At 55.7% G+C, this 23,766-nt stretch overlaps 1 protein-coding gene across 2 annotated transcripts in view; it reads left to right on the forward strand.

The window, feature by feature from the left end:
• Positions 1-5,964: 5,964 nt before the first annotated feature.
• The window catches only part of ILDR2 (immunoglobulin like domain containing receptor 2), a 51,237-nt gene continuing 33,435 nt past the window's right edge, over positions 5,965-23,766 (forward strand). For both annotated transcript variants that reach the window (XM_053916119.2, XM_053916120.2), the window contains exons 1-3: positions 5,965-6,272; positions 18,523-18,855; positions 19,707-19,826. In XM_053916119.2, the coding sequence (XP_053772094.1) occupies positions 6,227-6,272; positions 18,523-18,855; positions 19,707-19,826 (499 nt within the window). In that variant the 5' untranslated portion in view covers positions 5,965-6,226. The remainder of the gene's footprint in view (positions 6,273-18,522; positions 18,856-19,706; positions 19,827-23,766) is intronic.

Consider the following 23,766-nt stretch of genomic DNA (forward strand, 5'->3'; position numbering starts at 1 on the left):
GCCCTTCAACCTGTGCTAATTATAGCAGCAGTAACAGCCAACGACCGTGAACGCTGCTGTGTCAGGCTCCCCGCTAAACACTGCACCAGCGTTACCTCATCTCTCCACAACCACCTGCCAAACAGGCTTACGACGCCCCCATTTTGCAGACTGGAACACTGAGGCTTAGCATGGGAAGTGGCTTCCCCGGCCACACGGCCTGCAAGCGCTCTGACCACTCTGAGGCTGGCGCTGCAGTACTGCTTGTGGTCCAGGCTGGTCATTAGAAATGCTCTGGCATGGTCAGCATGTGGCACTTCGCCAAAACCGCAAGGGGCGTTTCCAAGCCCCCCACTGTCTCTACGTAGGGCCTGGACACCCAGCCTCCTTCCCGAGTGACTCCACCCGGAGTCTGGCTGGCCCTGCAGGGCTGGTTTGCACACCTGCAGGCTCCGGTTAGGGGTGCGGGTACTGCCTCTGCGTCTCCCTGAGGTGTCTCTCTCTCTTGCTGTTGCCTTCCCTTCCTGCTGCCCTGCAGTCTTGCTGGCCTGCTCCGTTTGTCCCTCCTGGTGCTCCTGTCACGAGCCCTCACCTGGGAAAGGCCTCTACTTGCCTGCCTCCCCACCAATCCATCCTCCACCCCATGGGCTGCAGCATTTGGCTGAAACGCAGTCTGCTCTTGTTCTTCCACTGAAGTATCCGTGCGGGTGGTCCACAGCCTGTGGGACTAGGCCCAGACATGGTGGCCTGGCTCCCCGCGGCCTGCCATCAGCCTACCTTTCCCACCTTGCTGCTGACTCTGCCCTTCGCGAGGCCGGATTCCTGCGGAGACCTCACTGTCCCCTCTGCTGCTGCCTGGGCGTCTGCGCTACCTCCAGTTCCATGTCTGCTGATAGAAATTCCGCCCAGACCACGTTTACAACCTAGCTCAAGGCCCTAGCCGGGCGGCTCAGTGGGTTGGAGTGTTGTGCCATATACCAAAAGGTTGCAGGTTCAATCCCTGGTCAGGGCGTGTACGGGAGGCAACCACTCGATGTTTCTCTCTCACATCATTGTTTCTTTCTCTCTCCCCCTCTCAAATCAGTAAGCGTAGCCTTGGGTGAGGATTAAAAAAAAATTAGACTTAGCTCAGGGGTCACCCTTTCATGAAGGCATCTCTGACCAGCACTCCTTAGGGGTAACAGGCCCCTCCCCCTTCGTTCCCCCACCATTCCCGGCACCTGTCCTAATAGCGGCCCTTCGACACTACCACATTTAAAGACCACAGGTCTGTCTCCCCTCCTCCCTAACACATACACGGCTACCACTCAGCGGGACCCTCTGTGACATGAGGGACAGTGACTAACGCATCTTTAAATTCCTATTCCTCTTGAATTTCTAGACAGCATGGTTTCTGGAATATAGTAGGTGCTCACGAAACATGAATAGAATAACGAATTCAGGGAAGCGAGAAGAGATGAGGAGGAAACAGCAAGAAAAAGAACACCCTGGAACAGTTTGTAATTAGACAAATCCCACTCAGTCCCAGGGGAGGCGGACAGAGGTAACGCTTTTGTAGGAGAGCTTTGCCCATGACCCCAACGCAAAGGTCAAGGCTGCCGGTCCTTAACTCCAGCTTTGAGAGCCCACGAGCCCCTTCTCGTGTTCAAGCTGCTTCCTCTCTGGCTCGGTTTCCAGGGGTGAAGTCATAGGATGACATGCTTGCTCTGACTCACTTCCCTCCCTTCGGCCTGGTCCGTCTTTGACCTGTGCGGGGCAGAAGGCCTCTAGGCGAACGCTTGGGACCGAGATGCAGTCCTCCCGCTGAATCACTCACCCAGCGAGTAAGGCCTGGGCGAGACACAGGAAAACAGACTGCCTTTCACCTTTCGCCTTTGGGCTGAAGGATGCAGCCAGACGGGAATCTGCTCTTTGGCTCAGGGCGGTCAATGCTGTTCTGGTCTCCAAAGAGTGCTAACCGGGAAACAAAACCGAAAACTGGAGACAGGGCTCCTTCGGAGAGAGGAAGCCTCCCTCCCTCTGTAACTCACAGCGAAATGACAGACCGCCCCACCATTCAGCTCGAGGGGAACTTGACTAACTGCCAGTGATTGAGATGGAAGGACAGCAGGTGTCTGTTTGGGGGCTCCGCACCTAGCTGAAGATACAGGCCTGTCCCCTGTCTCCTTTCTCCAGGGGTGTCCCGCAGACTGAGCTAACGGCGGTACAGCTTTTGTCCAGCGACTTTACCTGCGTTGGAGAGATTCCAGGGCACAGAGACAACTACAGAGAAACTGGAGGTGAACGACAACCCTCCTTGGCAATAACCGTTGCCCTCTAATGCTTCCATTGCCGCTTTCAAAAGCGTTTCCCATATTCGAGTCCGCGCCCTAAATAGAACTGCCTGTTCTTCTAGGACTTTAGGCTCTTTCGTCTGCACGTCCTCCCTTGGCTGGACGTCTGCGGGGACAGCGTGATCCGAGAGCTCCTGTGCGGGTGGCCACTCACCACTGGGGTCTGGCCTCGGGGTGGGGCAACCGGATGCCACCTAATTCGGCGCCAGTGCCACCACAGTTCGATGTGAAGCCCGAGACAGCAGGCACTTGCTGTAAATCTGCTTGGAGAAGGTGGGATTTTCAGCACCTTCTCCCAATCTTTTACTTATTATACGCTCTTGGCAGGACAGCTTTTAACATTTTTTTGGCACCCTGTCCTTTCCATTTGCATTTCCTTTCTGGGACGCATTTTCTTAATGAAACCACTCATTCCTCAGTAGGAAAGGGCTTCGAGGTTGAAATACGTGCAGATTTCAGTACAGGTGCCCACGGCCTCTGGTATTTTTGTTATTGTTGTTGGTTAATTTCTGGCTGTAATTTAGACTTTTCAAAATTTCTAACTCCCTGCAGGTGGTCGTGAAGATGGGGGGATGGGGAGGATAAACCCAGCAAGGTAGCGCCAGGGAAGGAAAGGTGAACAAAACTTAAGAAAGGACAGGAAACTTAAAAAATAACATAAATAGATACCATGGCACAGAAACTACATTTAAAACTATTGAGTCGTACACTTTAAATGGGCGAATGGCACGACATGGGAATTATGTCTCAATAAGCCTTTTTTTTTAATGGTACAGAAGGAAGGCGGGGGGACACCTGGTATCGGTTTTGAAGTCACACGGCCCAGACTCCTGCTGGAAGTCAGATCAGCCCGCAGCAGAGGCGCCGCGACGCTATCTGTGTGCTTCACAAAGGCCTACGGTAAGCAGGATTCGTGTGTGTGCGCGCCCGGGCGCCGGCAGGGAAGTCATGTGTTGGCGAGGCTTCAGCTGCGTTATATTTATAACCATGTGGTTGCTACCGGCTACCAGCAGGTCTCCTCCCGCCGGTTCACTTCTCTCTTCTCCGTGTCCTCATTCCGTTCCAAAACGCCACGTTGACAGAGAGGCCTGCGAGTCCACACGCCTGTCCGTCACACAGGGGCTTCCTGGTCCCACACAGGCCTACGTTCTTACCTGTCTGTCTCTGGCTGCAGCGCCGATTCTGAAGGGCTGGGGACCCGGAGTCTCCCTGGGCCGTGAAGATGCATCTGCACCTTGGGGTCCGGGCCTGTGCCCCAGGACCGATGGACAACTGGATCGGACTCTGAGGCTCATCCGCGAACAACGTGACAGCTTCCCAGGCACACACGTGACTAGGTGACTAGGTTGTGCTTCGCAAACACCCGTGTTTCAGAAGCACTTGAGGAAGGCAGTTAACATGCAGATTGCAGGGCGCCCCCAGAGTTTCTCATCCGTAGCTTTTAGCAGAGCCTGGGAATCTGCATTCGGGGTGCCCGCTAATGGGATCCCGATGCTCAGCGTTCCAAAACCACCCTTGGAAGAGCACCCCAATCCTGGTGTCACCCTGTCATCTCCACCAATTCAGCAAAGTAATCCCTCTGTTCCCCCCTCCTCCTGTCTCCATCCCTTAGGTTCACGTTCAGAATCATTAGACGTGACCTTGAAGTTCCTCTGCACCCTGCACCACCTTGCCAAAAGCATTCGTGTGATAGAGAGGCACACGCCGAGACCCCGTCCTGCCCCGTCCGCTCGGGAGGTGGCAGGCTAGACCAACTGGACCTCCCGGCTAGAAGAGAGACATGCAGAGCGGGTGATACTCAGGGAACCCTGGGAGTGGGGGCGAGGGATGGACAAGGCCCTGCGTCCTGTGACTCACTCTGACTCCGTGTGGACGCACACGTGGGCACACACGTCGAACACACGGTCACAGCTCACTTCTTCTGTTGGCGGTCACTGTCCGCTTCCCCACACAGCCAGTCCACTTTCTTTGTCTCAGTCCATTTCCTCAGCGTTCTGCCTAAGTTTTGCATAAAATGCCATTATTTTGTACGCACAGAATCCTTAAGGCTATTCAAGCTCTACTGGGCGCTTTCTATTTTATTTTTTTTCATGTATGAAAGGAAATTAGCCGGTGTTCTTTTTTAAGATTTTATTTTTAGAGAGAGGGGAAGGGAGGGAGAAAGAGAGGGAGAGAAACATCAATGTGTGGTTGCCTCTCACGCACCCTCCACTGGGGACCTGGCCCACAACCCAGGCATGTGCCCTGACTGGGAATCGAACCAGCGACCCTTTGGTTCACAGACCAGCGCTCAATCCACTGAGCCACACCAGCCCGGGCATTAGCCTGTGTTCTTAACTGCAAGCATCAGAAATCATCTCTGGCTGAAGCAAGCGAGGGGGGAATGTATGAGAGCCTATCAGGAGCTCCAGGGGCTGCCAGGGGGCTGAAGAGCCAGGTGCAAGAAGCTGGCTGGAACCCAGGGGGCCTCACAGCCAAGAATGTGGCAAAAATCACACCTGGAACAGTCTGGCGGCCTGCCCTCCGCACAGCTGACCTGAGTCCTAGATGCTACTGCCCCACCCCTGCAGTGGCAAAACCATCCTCTGCTGTCTCTCTTCTTGTCTCACTTGCTCCGGGATTCAAAAACTCAGAGAAAGAGCAGAGGATCCCTGGCCACACAGGCCTGGGCCCGCACTCGGGTCGTGGTGGTTGGGGTTGGCTGCGGACGTTTTGGCTTCCACATCGGTGCTCCTCAGAAATAAGGGCATTGCAGAGGTCAAGCAGCCATTAAAGACCACCGTGCAGAGCCGATGCTCATCACTTCCCAGTGGCGCTTCTCCTCCCCCATTCCCATCATACAGTCATTGTTAAGCTCTGCGGGCGCCTGGTCTGTGTCTCCAGGAGCCCACCTGCCTGGTGGTTTTACCACCACCTAGTTCAAGGACCCAGCACGGCAGGAGGTGCAACTCCCTCATCGCTGTGGCCCGGCTTCTTAGCGCCTAGTAGAGGCTACACTATGTTTGTGAACATACATCCCTGTGCATACACAAGCTGCTTTCTCTCTCTCACACACACAGCACAGATCCGTCAACAACATGTAAATAAGCTGTGTGAACGTGCCCGGCAACCTGTAACGTGTTGGGCAAACGCCCTTGATCTTGGCCAAAAGGCTGAGAAGCCGCACATGTTGGGCCTATGGAAGCCGACATATTGTTTATTTCACTCTAGTTTTACAATATTTTCTGTTTAACAAGCTGCCTGCCCTTAGTCGTGTTTAAACAGGAGGAAGTTAGGACGCGGGATTCCCGGCCTCCTTTTCCAGGTCTGCGGAGCTTCTGGCTGTACCGCCCGTCAGAGGAGAACCCACACCACATGGAGAGGCGGGGGTCCAGCCCAAGCACACCCCTTTGCCTAGGGGGCTCTCTGATAAGTTCCCCCAGGTCCCAGCGGGTCCCCGACCGCAGCCCACGGTGGCCCGAGCCCTGTGCACGCCCCGCCGCCCCCGCTCGCGTCCCCAACCGCGGTTCCGGCTCCCGCTCTGCGCAACCCGCGCGCCCTCCCCCGGTGCCCCCGGTGCACTTGGCGACTCGGCGCTGGCCGCGGGGCCGGCACGTGACCCAGAAACTTTGGAGGCCGCGGGGCGGGCGGCGGGCTGCGCTGCGGGGCGGGGAATCTCCGCCGGGCTCCTGGCGTGCGGGAGCCGGAGCGGGAGCGGGAGCCGGAGCCAGAGCCCGAGCGGGTGCGGGAGCCCGAACGGCAGCGCGCCCGGGCCCATCCGCGCGGTCCGCCCGGGGCGGCGCCCAGGGACGCGGACAGCCGCTCGCGCCCGCCCGCCGCCGCCGCCTCTGCCTCCCGGTGGCACAGACAGATCCCCGCGCCGGTGCCGCTTCCCACTTCGCGCCCTCGCTCGTCTGGATGGGAAGTTAGGGAAGATGGACAGGGTCTCGCTGGCGTGGATCGCTCTCCTCTGGCTGACGGGTAAGCGGCCTTTCCCGCCGACCCCGGGAACTTTGCCGGTATTCTCGCAGGGGGGTCTCAGCCCCCGCCGCCCCCACGGCCCCCGCGTGTGCTTAAGGACGCCCAGCAGGCGGGCGGTCAGTGGGGGAGGGGCCGTGTGTTAGCATGACGGGGGGGGGGGCGAGGTAGGGGGCCCCAACACAAGGGAGACGATGGAGAGGCAGGTGTCTGACTCGTTGCAAACAGGGGACCGTCCATCCTTCCGAGCGCGCATTTCCCCGTCCAGACAGCGGCGCTTCCTGAGTTTGCAGCGCTGGGGGAAGCCTGGCTGGACAAAACGGAAGCTCGGAGCAGACTGATTAATTAAGGAAGCCGGTTTTCTGAGGGTGGGGGTGGAGTGTCTCCTAATTCCTTCCCTGGAGGAGCCGGGAACCACGGGCAGCCTCAGGGCGGGGTGGGGGTGGGGGTAAGGATGGGGGTGGAGGCCCCATGGGTTTGGAGTTTAGGGCCCTGCTGTCTCTTACTTAGGCCATTTGGGGTCCCATGTTGGGGGGGGGTCCCTCCTCATGAACTTTCTCCCACCCTTCTGGGGTCTGCAAAGGCTCTTGTTCCTAACAAGTTGTCTGCACTGGATGATTCTGCACGTTTAAGGAATGGGGGGCCAGGCAGGGGGGCCAGCCCCGAGAGAGCCACGGGGCAGTCCTGTTTGGGCTGGGGTGTTTGGAAGGTTAGGGTAGCCTAAGACAATGACCGTGGAGAATGCGTGATGGAGGGAAGGGACAAGGGACCAGACAGGTTGTGAGGATGGGGTGAGGACAGTGAAGGGCAGGAGAGAAAATGTAAAATACCACCAAAAAAACAAAAAATGAAGTCGTGCCCCTTCTGGGGCCAGAAGACTTGGGAGGAGCAAGTCAGTGGGAAAGGGGGAACATGTTCACAATATCTAAGGCAAGTCGGCGAAAGAGGGTAAGATACACCTCAGAAAGGCAAACCCTGTTTCCCTGGGCTTCAGAGTCAGGCTTCTGACTACCCCCGGTTTCCAGCTCCACAGAGGCCCTGACTGGCTCTGGCCCCCCGCTGGGTCCAGTTGGGGGGGCCCCGGAGCTGACTGTCTCCCTCCCACATTATTCAAATGTGAATCATCTCTAATTTCAGGGTTGGGTTGATCCACGCCTCCCCTCCCCTGGCCTCCTGGGACCTGCCACTCCCCCTCACTGATTCTGAATGTCCTCAACTTGCCTCTTCTCCGTTATCAGATTCCAGGGCGGCCTTGGCCTTGAGCCTGTATCACACCCTCCCTGAAGTCAGCTAGGCACCTGGGGAGGGGTCCCAGAGTCAGGTGGTCTCCAGCTCTGCAGGGAGTGGGGGCAGAAGGGAAAGAGCCCGCCTAGATGGCTCACAGCTTCTGTCCAAATGCAGTCACATCGCTGGCAGGCACCCAGGCCATCCAGTCCAGCCCTGTGACTTCATAGAAATGGAGGCCCAGAAAGGACACCCACGAGCAGATGCCTGAGGGGCCCGAGGCCGAGCCCAGTTCTCTCAAACCCCGGGCCAGTGGGATTGGCTGACTCCTGAGCTGCCTCTCTGAGGTTCTCGTTGAAGGGGGAGTTTGTTTCGTTTGTGTTGTGAGGGGTGGGCTGCTTTATCTGTGCCTTCGTCCTTTTGCACCTGGAGAGGCGGCCCCTGCCTGGAAGCTGGCAACAGGTTAGTGAGCAGGGCCACCAGCTGTCAGCGCCTGGGCTTCTGTGCTCTGCAGGTGAGGCTGGCTCCTGGGGACTCACCGAGCATCCTGCTGCCATCCCCTGATCCTGGCTTCTGCCTCCCCCTGCCCCTGAGCAAAGTGGAGGCACCAACAATGGCGGTGGGGGAGGGGGTGGGGAAAGATGGAGGGAATGGATTCAGACTCATCCTCCCGGGGAAACCATGGGAGGAAAGGTAAGACATTTCAGTCCAGCCCAATCAATGAATTCTCTCTTGTGGGGGTGGTGGAAGGGAGGGAGGAAAGGACAGATTAAAAATGAGTCAGAGAGCCAGGAAAAAAAACACACAACAAAAAACCATGCACTCTCCTGCCTCCTCCCCCGGCTTTCCTCCCCTCCCCCTCCCCCGCTTCTCTGCTTTAACGTAGGCTGAGCAATTTCTAATCAACACTTCAGTGTTTTCTTCGGGCTCTTGCAGCTCCTTCCTGGTCTTTCATTGCTAAAATGCTGGCTCTCTGTCTGCTGCAGATTCAGCCTGATGCTTCCTCATTGTCATAGGGATGTCGCTTCCTGTCAGAGATTGTGTTCTGTTGTTGTCCTTGTTGTTCCCAACAAAACAAGATGCTCACCAGCTGCTAGTGTAGCAACAGGTGCGGCAGAGCAGGAAGACGGGCATGAGGCTCGGCTCTGTCTCTGTCCACATCTGTCCCCTAATGTGGACGGCGTGGGCTGTGGCCCTGGGGGGAACGTGCTCCGGGGGCAGGTGATGGGTTTTCCTGGTGCCTCTTTTCGGTTCTGATGAAGACTGCTTGCTCTAGTAGCATTTCTTCTGGGTCCCTCTTGGTTTCATTCATTCATTCATTCATTCATTCTTCCTACAAGTGTGTATGAAGTTCCTGGGGTTTCGAAGGGTTGTGGCAGGTTCTGAGAATCAACAGGTAAAAGACAGCCCTTGCCCTCAAAGAGTCGTCAGTCTGCACAGTGAGGGAAAGCTCCTGTGATGGGAGCCAGGAAGCCACACAGGGGCGAGGGACGCACGTCCAGCTCACACCTGGGGGCAGAGGGGGACCCAGGAGAGGCGATGGCCCGGTTGAGACATTATTTATTCCTGCACCGTCAGCGGCTGAACTCCTGCCACGTCCAGGCATTGTGTGGGGCGAACAGACGGAGCAGATGCAGCCCCTGCCTTCAGGGAGCTCGCAGCCGGGAGGTGGACACACCAGTGATGAAACCGTGACCAGCGTGTGCAGAAGCAGTAAGGGGGACCTGCAGGCGTGCTGCGGGGCTGCTGACCCAGACAGCAGCGGGCAGGGAGGCGTCCAGGCTGTTACCTGGTCCGACCAGCATGCCTGGTGACAGGGCGAGGACAGATGTGGGTGTGGAGAGATAAAGTGCTGTGAGCCCTGGAGAAGGAAGAGGCCATTTCAGAGACTGCTGGCACCTCACTCCCGCTGTCTCCTTTCCCATCCTGCGTGCCTTTCCATTTCTCCCCCTCCTCTGTTCTACGGCCCCCCACGGAAGGGACCTTGTTCAGCCCCCAGCATCTTCCTTCCGCAGCGTCTCACAGCTCTCCCCACGCCCCAGCCTCCCCCAGCCAGGACGCTTCTCTCTGGACCAGGTCAGGGGCTTCGTTCTGCATCCCCGTGACTCCTTAGGTTCCGGACTCACACAATTCTGCCGGCTTGCACAGACCCAGTGCAAGGCTTACTGTAGCGGTCTCACTGCAGTGCGGTGCTAGTATTGGGCCGGCCAAAAAGTTCGTTGGTTCTTTTCTGCACAGTGGCCCCGGTCACGCTTAGTTGTCTGTAACTTCATTCGAAACAGTTTTGTTAGATTGTATTGTGACAGCTGTCCTATCAGTGTGCATTCTAAAAAAAAAAAACACTTTAAAATTGGTGAAGTTTTGTGTCGCCGTTTTAATATTGAAGATGGAAGAAAACACACAACATTTTTGGCCTAGTATGCTTTATTATTTCAAGAAAGGTAAAAATGCAACTGAAAGACAAAAAAGACTTGTGCAGTGTGTGGAGAAGGTGCTGTGACTGATCCAATGTGTCAAAAGCGGTTTGCGAAGTTTCGTGCTGGAGATTTCTCCCTGGACGAAGGTCCACAGTCGGGTAGGCCAGGTGAAGTTGATAGTGATCCAATCGAGACAGTCATTGAGAACAATCAATCATCTACCCCGTGGGAGACAGCCGGCATACTCAGAATACCCAAATCAATAAGGTTATTGGTGAAAATGAAAAATGTGTCTTTTATGGAAAAAACTCAGTGAAGCTCATCTTAAGAGACAGGACCCAGAAGCTTAGTCTTAAGGCCACAATTAGCTGCAAGGGAGGCGAGTACTTGGCGGGCCAGATGAAACGCTGGCAGTTCTGTTAGCAACAGAAGGGGACCATTAGCATCTCCCTCTACAGAGTGATGAGTTTGAAGAGCTTCTGTAACATCTAGATGGAGAATAAAATGGAGCTCAGGTGAAAGAGCTAGACTGGAAACACAGATAAGTTACCAAAGGATCTCTCTCTCTCTTTCTTCCTCCCTTCCCCTCTCTCTAAAAGTAAATAAATAATTTTTTTTTAAAGTTAGCAAAGGTTGACGAGAGCTTTTTTCCGGGAGTTCTCTCCGTGCAAATGGCTGGCCCACCCTAGCAGGCTGACCCACCTGAATGAACTGGATAAGACGTTTTCCAAAGTGGCTCTGTCCTGCAGGGTAGAGACGGATCTCTTTAGGACAGCTTTGGTCCCGCTGGAACAGCAGGTGAGCCAGCCAATTGGGAGCTCCCTTCAGATCTCTGGGAGATGAGGCAGCGCAGACAGGGAGGATGTATGCCCCTCCCGGCTTTCGTTTGCACGGCGGCAGCAGAGAACAGGCAAGTGTCGCTCCCCTGGACACACAGAACATGTGCTTAATGAGCGGCACGCTCTGCGTGCGAAGCACCAGAGTGCTGGCTGCAAATTACAAGTAGACCATGAGTGAATCGGCGCAGGCAAGGCCAGTGCTGGCATTTACCACAGCCCCGCGGAGGAGGGGAGAGATGCTCGTGCGGGGGTCTCTTGGGGAAGATGTGTGAGAACGCTGTCGTAGTTTCTTAAATCCCCGCGTGGTACATCTGGTCACCCCAACTCTAAAGTGATCAAGCAGTCAGGTATCAGGGTGGCAGATGAGACTGATTCTGGCCAATTTAAGCAGCAAGGGAATTTATTGGGAAGAAATTGATTAACTTACAGAATCAATGGGAAAGCTGCTGAATCGGGCTTAGATACTAGGCAAACACCAAGGGAATGCCTACTGTTCTTTGTCATCCCTTTATTATTTTATTTTATTTTTTCACCCATGTATTTCGAGAAGATGAATGGTTGCTGTTTTGGGGGGCGGGGGATTCAAGCTGCACTTTCTTTGCCTTTAAATCTCGAGCCTGTGCTCATATCCTGAACCGCTGCTAAGGGTGGACAAGCTCCTTGTCTGGACTGTGGACCAAACATGGAGGAGATGCTTGGACACCATCGTACTCGTAGAAAACCTGCCTGTCAGTTCCCCCTCACACAGTGTCTCAGGAAATCGGGACGTGTTCAGCATGTGAAGGCAGAGGTTTGTATTGTCAGAGTGAGTGGGGAAAAACCTTACACGTCTGAAAGTGAAGACATGCTGGGGATGGAAACTTCTCTTTTTTTTCCATTGCACTTGAGAGAGAGAGGTGGGGGAGGGGGAACATTGATTTGTGGTTCCACTTACTTATGCATTCATTGGTTGATTCTCTTATGTGCCCTGACTGGGGATCAAACTCACGACTTTGGAATATTGGGACAACACTCTAACCAACTAAGCTACTCAGCCAGGGCTTGGGGAATGGGAAGTTCTAAGGTCCGATCCCACTTCTGGGACTTCAAGAGTTTGGGGATGGGTGAGCTGTATACACGACTTCTAAAAATGCCTGCCTCTAACAGGGCTGATTTTCCACGACCTTTCGCAGCAATTTTCGGTTCTCCACAGTGGGGCTGGGCTCCCCGCTCTGCCTCCCAAAGATGCTGGCACGAATAGCTTACTACTTGCAGGGAAAAGGAACTTGCTTTGAAAAAATGAAAGTGCTAAAATAGGAACAGCATTGCCTCAGATACCGCTTTTGTTCACCTCCAAGAACACAGCTTTCATGTACAGAATCCTTCTCTGCACATGGGAATCGGGCCAGGGCCTTCTTTGGCCACCCAGCCTGGGGAGGAGGTACCTGGGGCGATGAGCTGAGATGGGGCTGCTGTTCTGAGCTGTCACACGCCCCTCTCCTTTAAGCGGCTGTCCTGGAGATTGGCCAGAACCCGGTCTCTGCGCTGGGACTCACCCTTTCATTGGTTCGTTTGCTTCCTGATGCATTTCCACACAAGTGAGCTTCCGCTACCGCTGTCCCCTGGCCGTGCTGAACATGGGGGTCTGAATCTACCTCTTCCTGGTCCCTGGCCTCGGGGACCTTCGAGTCAGAAACCGAGTTTATGTGGAATTTCTCAGGATCAAGGACTGGTCTTTTTTATACCTGTCTTTCCAGGACTTAACATAGGGTTTTACAAATATGTTTCTGGCCCTGGCCCCATGGCTCGGTAGGCGAGTCGTCCACACGTACACCAAAAGGTTATGGGTCCGATCCCTGCTCCGGGTGTGTACAGGGGGCAGCTGGTGGACGTTTCTCTGTCACATCGGTGTATGTTTCCCTCTCCCTCCCTCCCTCCTTTCCACTGTCCCTCCCTCCCTCTTTCCTGTACTCTCTAAAAAAATAAAAATGATTTAAAAAACGTATCCTCAGGTGAGGACAGAAAGACATACGTTTCGGATGGAATTTGAATTAGGGCAGGTTTGCCATGGGTAAGAGGCTCAATAGAAACGGAGGGAATGGTCTGGGGGTCGCGGAAGGACAGCGCCCTCCCCTGCAAGTGCAGAGCACCGCCTGTAACCTGCAGCGCGCCCTCTCCCGCCGCTGCGCTCAGGGTCCTACCTTGACGGACATGCCCTGGACAGTCTGGCCCCCCACCTCACTGCGCTTGGTTTTCTGTCCGCCATCTCGCTCCGGCTTCCCAGAACGCACGCTTTAGCTTGTGGGACACACACAGATTCTTTCCGCACCGCTGCCAGTTTCTCTGTAGGACTTGGAAACAGAAGTCCCTGACGGTGTCACGGGTACCTGGACCCAGAGCCCCGCCTTCGCGCTGCGCCCACGCATGCTCGTGTGCGTGCACCCCGCCCCCATGCTCGGGCCCTCTCCCCGTGCGCCCCCAGGACCTGCACTCTTGCAGGCCCCGATGCCTCCCTGGGTGCGGGGAATAACGTGGTTATAGTTAAGGGGTGAACCATATTTTCGTATGTCTGGAGCGTGCCTGGAGACAGCTCAGGGAGAAGGCCTCAGGCGCCCCGTCAAGGCATTCGGTTCTATCGTGGAACAAATGGGAATGAACCGAAGCCTTCCAGCAGGGGACAGATGTGATGAGATGTGTCTTTAAAAGTTCTCTTGACGGAAAAGAAGTGGGGTGAGTGCTGGGCCGGAGGCAGGGTCCCGGGAAGAAGCTGTTACAGAGGCGGGCGGGCGATGTGGACGCGGGCCTGTGTGGTGTGGTGGCTCAGAGCTGCGGAGCCGGTCAGCCGGGGGCCCAGCCAGCTGCCACTTGCTAACTCGGAGATGTTGGGAAGAGACCTCTGCTCTCTAAGAATCAGTTTCTTCACCTCTGAGTGGGGTATAATAATAACACCCACTTTATAGGCTTTTTAAAGAGAATTCTTTGAGATACTACTTGGATAGTGCTTAACCCAATTTCTGGGAACACGTGGGAAGCCTTCTGTAACTATCACCGGGCAGTGGGGACGGCCATCTGACATGAGGGATGACAGAGAAGGGGCAGATTTGAGAGCAGTTTAGCCTTAATGACCAGCTAACGGTGGTCAGGGCCCGAGAGGAAATTCCCCATGTTACAGTTTCTCTCTGAGGCAGCAGGTTGGGGGCAGCTGAGCGAAGAGCTGGGAGAGGATGAACCAGCTCATGAGCAAGAGGTAGGAGGAAAGGAGATGATGAACGAGGTGCAGACACGCTTAATTCAGAGTAGCGGTGAAACGTGCAGGTACGGCACACGTGCGTTGCAGGCCCGGGGCGTAGCTGGTGGTTGGAACCACGGGGCAGAGGTAGGTTTCTTAGGCTGCACGCCAGCTGAGTAATGAATGACTTCACAGAGGCTGAAATTGTGCGTTTATTTTCCTGGCGTTCAAAGACATCCTTCTGAGCCTGTGGAGACTCCAGCCTGAGAAGCACCAAGTTTTTGGTGAAACAGAAAACAAAGATCGGGTGAGAGGTGGGACCCAGGCTCAGGGCTCGCCCGCCGTGGCCACGGGACCTTCCAGTCTCAGTCCTCACCCCGGCGGGCTCCTGTCTCCAGGGGCCTGCTCTGGGGGTAGGACGGGTGTCCCGTAGGAGGTATTTTCCACAGCGGGGTGGGCGGGCAGCAGCATCACAGGGTCGGAGTGGGATCAGTCACCCGTGAGGGGCAGAGGAAACAATACCCGAGCTCTAGGATGGGGGCTGGCGTCAGGGCCCAGGCGAGCCGGCCCGAGCTCCAAGCAAGGCTTGGATCCCGGTGGGGCAAACGGTTACAAGTCAGGTGGAAACACAGTGAATCTAAGATACACACGGATGGAGGAAAAGCAGGCTGCTCAGAGGGTGTAGGGGACCCAAGCCTTCACCTGGGATCCAGGTGAGGCCCCCCCAGTGGGAATGGGGTCCCTAACAGACTTGGCCAGGCAGGCGTGGGAATCGGTGGCATCTGTCCTACGGCGTGACGCTCAGGGAGCTCAAGCAGGCCTCGGCGTTTTCAGCTTCCCCTCTAACCCTTCACTCCTGTCCCTCCCAAACCCAGTAAACGGACATTTCCTCGTAATTCCTAGTCCCACCCTCTCCAGCTGTCCAGATCTGTCCGCAGCTTCGAGTCCCCGGGGTCCCATTAGCCTGCGCATGTGCACACGGACGCGTGTCGGGGCGCCCTCCGTCGCTGACTTCGGGGGGCGCCTGTGGGCGGCGCCGGGACTAGCGCAGCAGGACCGTCGCCGTGGAGCGCCAGGCTTCCCAGTCTGGCTTTCCGGGGCATTTCCTCCCGCATGGACTCAGCATCGCACACCCCCTGGCTGCGCTCCCCCGGCTGCGTTCACGGCTGCACAGAAGGCGTCTGACCCTGGCAGCGAGCAGCACAGCAGTTACTGAGTGCCTGCGCTATACCATGTGACCCTAAGTGCTCAGGATGGGAGGGTATTTCACCCTCCGAGACAACTCCAGGGAGCAGTCAGCATTGTTCTGCTCTTACGGAGGGACCCGGAGCTCCTCCACCGGTCCTTCCCTGGGGGTCTCGAAACGAGCGGGTAGCGCTGGGATTCTAATTTAGGCCTGGCTCCACGATCCATGCCTCCAGCTATCTCGCTGTAGGGGGCAGATGCTTCTGAGAGCGCGTTCCTTCTTCTCGGGGGCATGAGTTCGCGTCCACGTCGTGGAAGAAGCTGAGAACCGAGTAACCTCTATTAATAAGTAAAGGAGTCCAGCAGCTCGGTCAATGGCTCACCTCTCGTTAGCAGAGAACAGAGCTGGGAAGGAGGTTGTACTTGCTAATCATCTAATAAACAAAACACCGCACTTTGCTCTCTGGAAAAAGAACCCTCCACCACTTCCACGCGGTACCTGCCTCCTTAGCTGGTTCTATTTATCCTGGAAAGGCTAGGACACACAAGTTCCCAAGTGCACCCCAACAGGTAGCAGAGCTCACAGGTGGCGGGGTCAAGTGTACAGCATTGTGCTGGGAACAGTGTCACCGGTCATCCGACTCCAGCCCCTGCTAATCGAAGTCACTTCGCCTCTGTCCCATTGTTGATGCCTGGGAAATTGGGAGTTGAATAGGAAGGAGAAGGATGAGGTTAAAAAGAACTAATGCCCCAGAATTTGAGGGGAACTGTGAAGAGTCGGGGAGAATGCATTAGCCACGTCCCCACTTGCGGGTGGGCAGCAGGGGACCCTGGGGACAGGGGCTGGCTGGGAGCCCCTGGGACCCTAGGGAGCCCCTGGCTGGGCTGGGCTGCGCAGTCTGGTCTGCTGGTGGTGGGTGGTAATCAAGAGGCGGGACGTTCAGAACTGCAGGCAGGGGACAGAGTAGTATCTGAGAACCACCTGTCCCGCTACAGGTCGCAGTCACAGGGTCACTCTCCACAGGTGACTAACGAGGTAACTTTGGTTAGCAACCCACTGAGCAAGAATTACGAGGCTTGTTTTACAGGCGGAGAGGCCTCGCTGTGTCTGCTATACAGTCAGATAAGATCCCAGGCCCTGTCTCTCTCTCTCTCTTTTTTTTTTTAGATATTTATTATTTTTAGAGAAAGGGAAAGGGAAGGAGAAAGAGAGGGAAAGAAACATCAATCTGTTGCCTCTTGAGCGCCCCCTACTGGGGGCCTGGCCCATAACCCAGGCATGTGCCCTGACTGGGAATCGAACCAGTGACCCTTTGGTTTGCAGGACAGCACTCAACCCACTGAGCCACCCCAGCCAGGGCCCTATCTTTTGGGGCCAATGCTATTTGGCTACATATGCCATGCCATTCACGACGCATTGGACTGGTTTCCTCAGCAGAGCCCTGGAAATTCCCACACGACGAGTCCCTGAGATGCTGACCCTTTCCTCCAGCGACCCCACAGGTGGTTGCTGAGCGCTTGGTAGGCTCAGACTTTAGGATTTGCTAAACTGCAAGTACCCTGTTGTGTTCCCTTCCCAGACCGGCAGAGGCCAGAAAGCCTCTTGCCCCCACAGGCGTTCGAACCCAGTTCCTCAGAGCGCTCTCGCCGAAGATAGGCCCTGGCCAGAAAATCAGGAGACGTGGGTCCTGATGGGGTCCCTGGCCCATGTCAAAGGTGCTTCTGTAAAGACGTCCCTCACTAAGTGTTTGCTGGAGCTGTGACCGTGACTGCTTTGCAGGTGCTGGGTGAATGTTGACACCCATGCACGAGACTAGTCCTCTCCTGCGTGGGCTCAAGGCCACCTGCAGTTCTCGGTGAATCTGCCCCAGGCGGCCTGAAGCGGACTTGGCGGGCTCCTGGATTCACTTCCAAACCTGTCTATTCATACTCCTTTTTTCTGCTTCTCATCATAGTTCTGCACCTGCTGCTAACCTCAGGTCAAGCTAGAAACTCGACTCTCCTCCCACTCAACCGAGGACGTTGTGTCCTCTTTGCCTGAGATTTCTAGCTCGTACCATTGCGCTCACGGAGGTCCTCAGCCTCTCCAACACTCCCCCCGGTCTTTCATTCGCTGTAATTTCCCTCTGTCTTGGGCAGCCAGCCTCGGGTGTCCATTTAAACGTCTCATGTGCTTTCCAGCCTCCCCCACCGTCTGGCTTGCCCTTCAGAGCTTTTGAACTTAGTCTACTGCTTCTGATCGGAAATTCTCCGTGTCTCTCAAAGCCTTCCTTTCCCCTTCATCTCTGTCCCCTTTGTTGGGTCACCAGCTGCCAGGGAAGTCACTTCCCCCTGAAGTCACACGCCCTGGCTTCACCATCTGTATTGATCAAACACACGTGGAGTGCCCATGGGCTTCCCAAGCCAGGGCAATAAGACGAGACACATTCCTCACCCGACAGGTGTGATGGGGGTGCCAGGCGTGGAAACTGACCCTTGCCAGGTCATTACGAGGAATGTCTGAAGGAGAACTCCGGAGGCACTGACAGCAGAGGGAGGAAGTGACCCGGGTTTTGCGAAGGGGGAAGACGTTTCCCGGGGAAGGAAGTGAGGCGAAGCGCTCCAGAACTAGGGGCATCACATGCGCGAGCTAAGGGTGTGAGGCAGCTCCCGGGGGAGCCGGTATTTGGAGGCTGGCGCTCAGAGGCGCTGCGGGAAGTGAGGCTGAGGGTGTCAGAGGAGCCGTAAATGTCTTGCCGAGAATGTCGAAGGCCATGGAGGAGCAGTGCAGGGTTGGTTTTTTTTTCAATCCTCACTCGAGGACATGCTTATTGATTCTAGAGAGAGGAGAAGGGAGGGAGAGAGGGACAGAAACTTTGATCAGTTGCCCCTTGTACGCACCCCGACCGGGGACCAAACACATAACCCAGGTGTGTGCTCCAACCAGGAATCAAACCAGCGACCTGGCAGTTGATGGGACGATGCCCGACCCACGAAGCCACACCGGCCAGGGCAGGAGTGAAGGGTTTTAAGGAGAACCCTAACAGTCAGATTAGAAAGACCGCCTGACCTAGAGAGAAGGGCTGCCCGCTGCAGCTGCAGGCAAGAGACCAGACAAGCAATCGCACTATTAGAAGCAAGAAATGAAGAAGGCACTTTCAAAGAGGAGAGGTGGACAAATTAACGATGTGAAGGGACCACACTGGTGACATGACTTAGCGACTGACTGGACACTGGGGATGATGGTGGGTTTCTGGAGAAGCCAGCTGGGTGGATCCTGGGGCCATTCACGGTGATGGAGAGGGGCAGGCGAGCGGGTGAGGTGGGACAGCCTGACCCCATGGTGCGTGGTGCCGTCTGGGATGCAGAAGCCGACCGCACATGCTCGCTCTGTGTTGCAGCCCTGGCGGAAGGCCTCCAGGTGACGGTGCCCGACAAGAAGAAGGTGGCCATGCTCTTCCAGCCCACGCTGCTCCGCTGCCGCTTCTCCACATCCTCCCACCAGCCTGCGGTCGTGCAGTGGAAGTTCAAGTCCTACTGCCAGGACCGCATGGGGGAGTCCTTGGCTCTGTCCTCTCCCCGGGCCCAGTCTCTCAGCAAAAGGAACCTGGAATGGGACCCCTACTTGGACTGCTTGGACAGCAGGAGGACCGTCCGAGTGGTCGCTTCCAAGCAGGGCTCGACCGTCACCCTGGGCGATTTCTACAGGGGCCGAGAGATCACCATCGTGCACGGTAATGCGGCCTCCGCTGGGAGGCTGGGCAGCGGGGGGGCCCTTAGCGCTGTTCTTCCCAGACACGGGGTGCTAGCCAGTCTGTCGGCCCTCCAACCCCTCAAGACGAGGGTTTTATGGGGCACGGGAGTGTCACGAAGCCTCGCACACTGCTTTCGTGGGGTGGTGAGGGGAGAGAGGGTGGGGCGGGAAATATCTAGAGAGGAGCTTCAGAAACAGCCCTTCCTGAGCCCGACCTCCAGTCTGAGGAGCTCGTTGTTAGAACGGGAGGAAATAGGTTCTGGTGAAAGAACTTCCCCACGTAGCTACCGTGCACCTTGGCGTCGGTCTGGAGGGCCCTTCCCCAAGCTCAGGAAGCAGACGCCCTCCCTGGGGGAGGGGGAGGGATGCTCCCCTGGGAGTTCCTGAGCCAGGCAGCTGTGGGTCCCACACCCCAGGTGGTCTGGTCTCAGTTCCACCCTTTGTCCCCAAAACTCTGTCCAAGACGAGGTCCTGAGAGTCTGACGTGACCTGTGGGATTATTTGAGTTTTGAAGACGTCCTGTGAAGCCGGCTGCTTGGCAGGAGTCCAGGGTCATTCTCGAGCGTGTGTGTCTCAGGGTCCTGCGCCGGCCCACTTGGACCAGGCCGGGAACAGGACCAGATTCTGCGGCGGTTCTATGTCTCTCGCCTTAGGGATGCTAGGGTTTGTTCCTTCCTGTGTTTTCAATAAAGCAAACATCTTGTCAGCCACCATCCAGGTAAAGAACCAGACAGCTGCAGGCACGCCCCAGGGGCCCCCTCCCGCCCGCGGGGTCCCGCGGTCCTCTCAGGGGCTGGTTTCAGGACTGGGTTCTTCTTTTCCTGCTAACAGATGCAGATCTGCAAATCGGGAAACTCATGTGGGGCGACAGCGGACTCTACTACTGCATCATCACCACCCCCGATGACCTGGAGGGCAAGAACGAGGACTCGGTGGAGCTGCTGGTGTTGGGTAAGTGCAGACCGTCCGCCACGTGCCGGTCTCGGCCAGCTCGCAGCGGCCCCTTCTCCTTCCTCGTCCCTGCGTGCACACGTGTGCCAGCAGGGTGCACACACAGACTCTGTCTTCGGGGCAGCGGCTGTATTTCTTCCATCTTGCTTCTTGAAAGCTGCGACCCTCTTTGTAGTGTTGCCCTGAGTGTTTTTTTCCGTTTCCTTAGTTGTTTTCTTCTTTCCTTCCTTCCATTTGTACCATTAACCCCGGCTCCCTGGCCGCTCTCTGCTCTAAACTACACTTATTCTTTTATTTGCCAATTGTGAAGAAAATTCCAGAAGCCTTTGAAGCAGGGTAGAGACCAGGGAGAGCTAGGCATCCACCGGTGAGTGAGGACCTCCACGGAGGGACCTCAGGAACCCTTTCCCATTTGTTAGCGCCAAGTAGCAGAGTTACGGGAAAGACAGGCGCGAACTGGGCTGTGCGACAACAAACGGTGCCGATGGGAGGAGCTACCGGGGACATGGCAGTGTTTCATCTAAAGGTGAATTTCTTGAAACCTCGAAGTGCCTGAGTAACTTCAAAGCAAATATATATCTAATCCTTATTAATATTCATTGCCCCCCAAATGAACACTCATTACTTCTGGGTACCGTTCCTCTCTCATGGTAGGAGGAATGTCAGTGGGAGATGGTCTCCTCCTACGAACTGGAAATTGAACACATATTTCGTGTTCTGTAGACGTTGGTTGAACGAGGAAATTAGAATAAAACATGGGAATGGAAAGACAAACCACGTGAATTGTAGGAGAAAAGATAAATACCGGAAGCCACCTTTTAAGAGAAATTACAGTGGTTTGTAGCTTTCAAGACCCCACATGATTGACAATTTGGGGGGGATTTAAGGTGCTTTCTTTTAAAGGCAAATGAGGTTGAAAGTTAATTATCGCTTCCCTGGGTAACTCAGCACCCAGAGGAAAGGAGAATTTCCTACGTCAGAGTTTTCATTTTACTCCACCAGGACTTGTGATTTTGGCAAATCAACAGTACTGCTGCCTTCATTTTATAACTCACAAAACGGAGTAAGGGAATAATTATTTATGAATAATTAAACCTTTAATTATTAATCACCCACCCTTATTAGGGCCTTGGCTTAATTCAAATACATACACCTTGCGTCTAACACGGAATAAAGCCATCCCTGCCGGGATCTGCACGGGACCGGGGAACGTGACAGGTACTGAAAGGAAATGGAGACGCAGAAGGCTCCTGCCGACAACGCTGTAAAAACACCCAGGGATGTCAGGTTTGGGATCAGCTGTGACTTGGTACCTCGGAGGGGATCACGAGGTCGATTCTGCCCGATCACACATCACTAACGGCCAGGTCGGAAACACAGGGGCACCGGGCCTGCAGGCCGCTGACTGTGGACGGTTATTCGGCCAGTGCAGGCGTCTGCGTCTGTGGGAGGTAATTGCCCGGCAGGAGGAGAGGCCACAGGTAAAGCCCCGTCAGTCACTGGGCCCCAGCTCGGCGATCCTGGGGGAATGAAGAGAGTGAGCGTCCGTCATGGGAGGAGGCGCGGAGCGTGTGAAGGGCAGTCCCCTGGACCAGACACACAGAGTAAAACGCGGGCGTAGACACCGTCTGGGGACAGAGAAGTGGAGAAAGGGAGGCTCCGATGAACGTGGTTGCCAGCCATGGGCCGCACGATGAAGAACAGAAATCAGTGCAACTTAAAACAAACCAGAGAGGCAGGGGTGGCTGCAGAGTAGCTCAGCCCAGCAGCAGCAGCAGCAGCAGCAGCAGCAGCAGCAGCAGCAAGATAAACGGGCTGCGACGGGGCTGGGGGGAGGGGACTCACGCGTGCCCCCGCGCATCAGAGTCGTTCAGAGCACCAGATGTGGGCCTGTAAACTTTTCCAGGCAACGCTAGCTCTGTGAGCTATTTAAAGGGTTTAGTGTGGAACCTACGAGGACGTGCCGCATGCGTCAAGGACCCGGTTTACTTCCCAAATGCAAAATTCTGAGTCTCCATTGTCTTGACTCCCTTTACCAAGTGTTTCAAAATACTGTTACCGTTTTAGAAGTACCAAGTGTGGGGTGGTTTTGTCCGTGGGGCCTGTGTTAGGTATTCTTTTCAGGTGAGCCCCAGGGAAGCTGATGTCTGAGGTCAGCCTCACAGATGAAGACCTGGGGGCTGGGCGGTGGGAAGATGCCTGGGCCAGATGTGCTGATTTCAGCCTCCCTAGCCCCTGGCTCAGCCATTGAATGTCACGCGAGGCATGCCCAGAGGGTCCGCTCTAGTGAAAGACGGCTGGGAACAGGGAATGGGGGGCAGTGTCTCCCAAAGAGAAATCGCGTGGAAGAGGGACTGGGAGTTTACGGAGAACAGGAGTGCAAGTGGGCACAGGGCGTCATTCCGGTGCGGAGCGGGAGCTGTGAACTAGTGGAGCATCCGAAGACAGACCATCTTCTCGAGGGCAGTGACCTCTCTGTCCTGCAGAGGCTGGCAACCCCCTGGTGAGTGAGAGCAGGCTTCTATGCACAGGAAACCATCCTTAGCCGAGTTCCCCTGGAGCTTCATTTCAGTTCAGAAATTCTCCCGTTGAAAGTAGGAGAGTGTGAGTGACGCGACTCCCTTGGATAAACGAGGACCTGGCCTCCCAGGGATGCACGGCACCGAGCACAGGGCTTCCAGGCTGGCTGTGAGGCTGCGCAGGGTGCTGCTCACGCCCAGGCAGCCAGGGGAATCCACGGCGGTCTTTCACATGTAGGTCCGGGCTAGATGGGGCAATCCCACTGCTGATGGTCACTGAAACTTTGGCTCTGCTTGGGGACGATCACAAAACAGGGCGCAGAAACTGGCAGGAAAGTCAGATGGCCAGTTAGTAAGGAGAGCGGACTCGGAGGGTCGAATCAGAGGCCAACTTAGGAATTCCGTTTCCTCACGAAACGCAAACAAAGGCGAAGACGGGCAAGGGGGTGGAGCAGGGTTGTGAAGTGTCTCGTGTGGAGGTCCAAGGACTTTGTCCCGAAGACTCGGGGCCAGCGGAGAAACCCTAGCTGGGGAATGAGACCAGACCTCAGGGCCAGAGCAGTGACAGGCCGCCGGGCAGACAGAGCCCTGGAGACGAAGTGCTGGCAGAGAGGGGGCCCTTAGGGGAGCTGCCGGAGTCACACGGATGAAAAGTCCTGAGATCCTGAACCAGAGGTGGATGGACAGGAGACAATGTACAGCAGAAACCTTTCTGAGAAGGCAGTGTTGGATCTCGGTGACTAATGTATAAAAGGAACTGACTGGGGGGGCGGCGGTGAGGATGGCGAGATGATTCACAAGGTCACCGTGCCTCCTGGCTAGCTGGGCAGCCACCTGCTCACCAACTCAGGGAGAGAACGCAGGCTGGAGAGCAGGCTGGGGGGCGGGACGGTGAGTCTGGCTCTTGACGTGCTGACTGTGAGCGGCGCCAGGTGGAGTCCCAGTTAGAAATGTGTGACTCAGCGGAGAAACGAGGACGAGAGACCATGATGTGCGAACCACAAGTGACAGAACCGTGAAAGGCCAGGTGAGTCACCCAGGAGGATTCTACAAAGTGAAGAGGGCCAAGGGCAGAACCTGTCGGTCCCATGTTCTGCTTTCACTTCATGAGAGTAGAAACGTGGTCACCACACGTGGACTTGCCTGGAAACCCTGGAAGCTTCTCAGCAGCGCCGGACAGTGGGCACCTGGAGGCGAGGGCCCACTCTCGTGGGTCTTCCTGTCAGCCCTGCCTAGCCGGATGTCCACTGTAAAGAAGCTGAAGGGCATGTGTTTTAAATGCTAAACAGGCAGAACGTGTAACTAATACTCACTTCGTGCCTCTTAAATGTTCATCAATGCTGAGCCTGTGTTTATTGACCGATAAGTGTCTGTAGTTGAAGGTGAGCTCACGTGGTTTAGTCTCATTGGTCCTCATTCTC

The sequence above is a fragment of the Desmodus rotundus genome, chromosome 12, assembly GCF_022682495.2.
Source record: "Desmodus rotundus isolate HL8 chromosome 12, HLdesRot8A.1, whole genome shotgun sequence".
NCBI classification, from domain to species: domain Eukaryota; kingdom Metazoa; phylum Chordata; class Mammalia; order Chiroptera; family Phyllostomidae; genus Desmodus; species Desmodus rotundus.